The sequence below is a fragment of the Odontomachus brunneus genome, unplaced genomic scaffold (assembly GCF_010583005.1).
Source record: "Odontomachus brunneus isolate Ranch 3 - 2012 unplaced genomic scaffold, Obru_v1 Obru_scaffold_212, whole genome shotgun sequence".
Lineage (NCBI taxonomy): Eukaryota > Metazoa > Arthropoda > Insecta > Hymenoptera > Formicidae > Odontomachus > Odontomachus brunneus.
Window position 1 is genome coordinate 102,441 of NW_022639662.1, and position 1,524 is coordinate 103,964.

The 1,524-nt window shown below is 59.2% G+C and overlaps 1 protein-coding gene across 1 annotated transcript in view; it reads left to right on the plus strand.

Annotated features, from left to right (window-relative positions):
- LOC116852295 overlaps positions 1–1,524 on the plus strand; it is a 3,589-nt gene that overhangs the window by 1,641 nt on the left and 424 nt on the right. The window contains exon 2 of the mRNA XM_032832498.1: positions 12–796. Within this exon, the coding sequence (XP_032688389.1) occupies positions 12–796 (785 nt within the window). The remainder of the gene's footprint in view (positions 1–11; positions 797–1,524) is intronic.

Sequence of the window (1,524 nt, forward strand, 5' to 3'; positions counted from 1 at the left end):
CCCCGTCTCAGGTGGTGCGCGCCATGACCACCCTTCGTATGTCATCCGCTCAGGGCGACGCGTGCGAACTACCTCTGGAGGCGTTGGTGCTCCCGAGATTGACGGCGTATAAACCGCCACTCACGTCCATACCTAGCCACTGGACGCACCTGGAGGGTCTGGCGCTTGCAGACGACGTCACGGACCTGTCACGCATTGACGCGGTGCTCGGGGCCGACATATACGCAAATATTATCAGGCCGGAGGTGCAACGGGGTGCTGTGGACGCGCCCATCGCTCAGTCCACCAGCCTAGGATGGATTCTGATAGGCTCCTTGGGCGGGAAGTCCGGGACGGCTCGGGCCCACTGCCACGTGCTGCGGAGTGTAGACGACGAGCTCGGCTCCCAGCTGCAACGTTTTTGGGAGGTGGAGGAGTTGCCTCCCACCTCTACTCTGACGGAAAAAGAGTTGGCAAGCGAGGAGAATTTTCGGGACACGCATCGCCGAAACAAAAGTGGGCGCTACCTAGTGCGCCTACCGCTGCGGGCGGAACCTCGCCTCGAGTTGGGCGACTCGGAGCGCGTAGCGCGGGCGGCACTCCTGCGTCTGGAACGTCGCCTCGCCACTCAGCCGGGACTACGTGCTGCGTACATCCAGTTTATGGATAAGTATGAGCGGCTGGGACACAGGACTCCAGCTCAGTCCAGCCCAGAGGAGGCCCAGTATTGCATCCCGCATCACGCGGTCGTGAAACAGTCGACACACCAGCCACTCACGCACTTACTTAATTTCCGTCGCTCAGACGGAGGCGGGCGGTATGTTCCGTACGGAAGCTGTCGTCCGCACGGATCGCGGACGGCGGGCGGCCGTGCGCCAGGCGCGTTCCGCGCGCGGGCGACTACCGCTCGCCGCGGCTTCACGCCGCCGCCGCTACGCGGCAGCGCGCCGAGCCGGGGCCGTTACTCGCGGTTAAATTTCGGTGCGGCGCCTATATAAGACGCCGCGGACGCCGACTCTAGGCCTTTTGACTACTATTGTCCCTCAGGTCCCTGCCTCGCTGAGGTATTCTTTTGCACTATATCTTGCTTCATATCGCCTTCTTGAGTGCGTCAGCACGTTGGGCTTTTACCTCGTTCGAGGTATACACTTGTATATCCGCATTTAACTTTACTGCCTTAAGAGTGTCGTAGACACGTTGGCATTTGGGTTTAGGCTTCCGCAGCTCGTTAGAGTGCTCTAGCACGTTGGGCTAAAATTTCTAGAGTGTCCGAGGACACGCTGACATCTGTGGCACGAAGTGTACGGTAACTCCACGGATCTCCCACCTTCTCAATACGATCGAGGATTGAGAGAAGGCTTGGCGCGACCATATCGGATTACCTTGACATCTCCACTGCGGTGGACGTCTCTCTTCGCGACACCTCAGTATTGCGCATACTGAATATTATTGCCGACAGAACTTACTGTTGGTCTCACGACTCCGCGCGAGTCGTCCTTGTAACCAAGGACTTAGTCGCTGCCAGGGACGCAGCATATATACGCG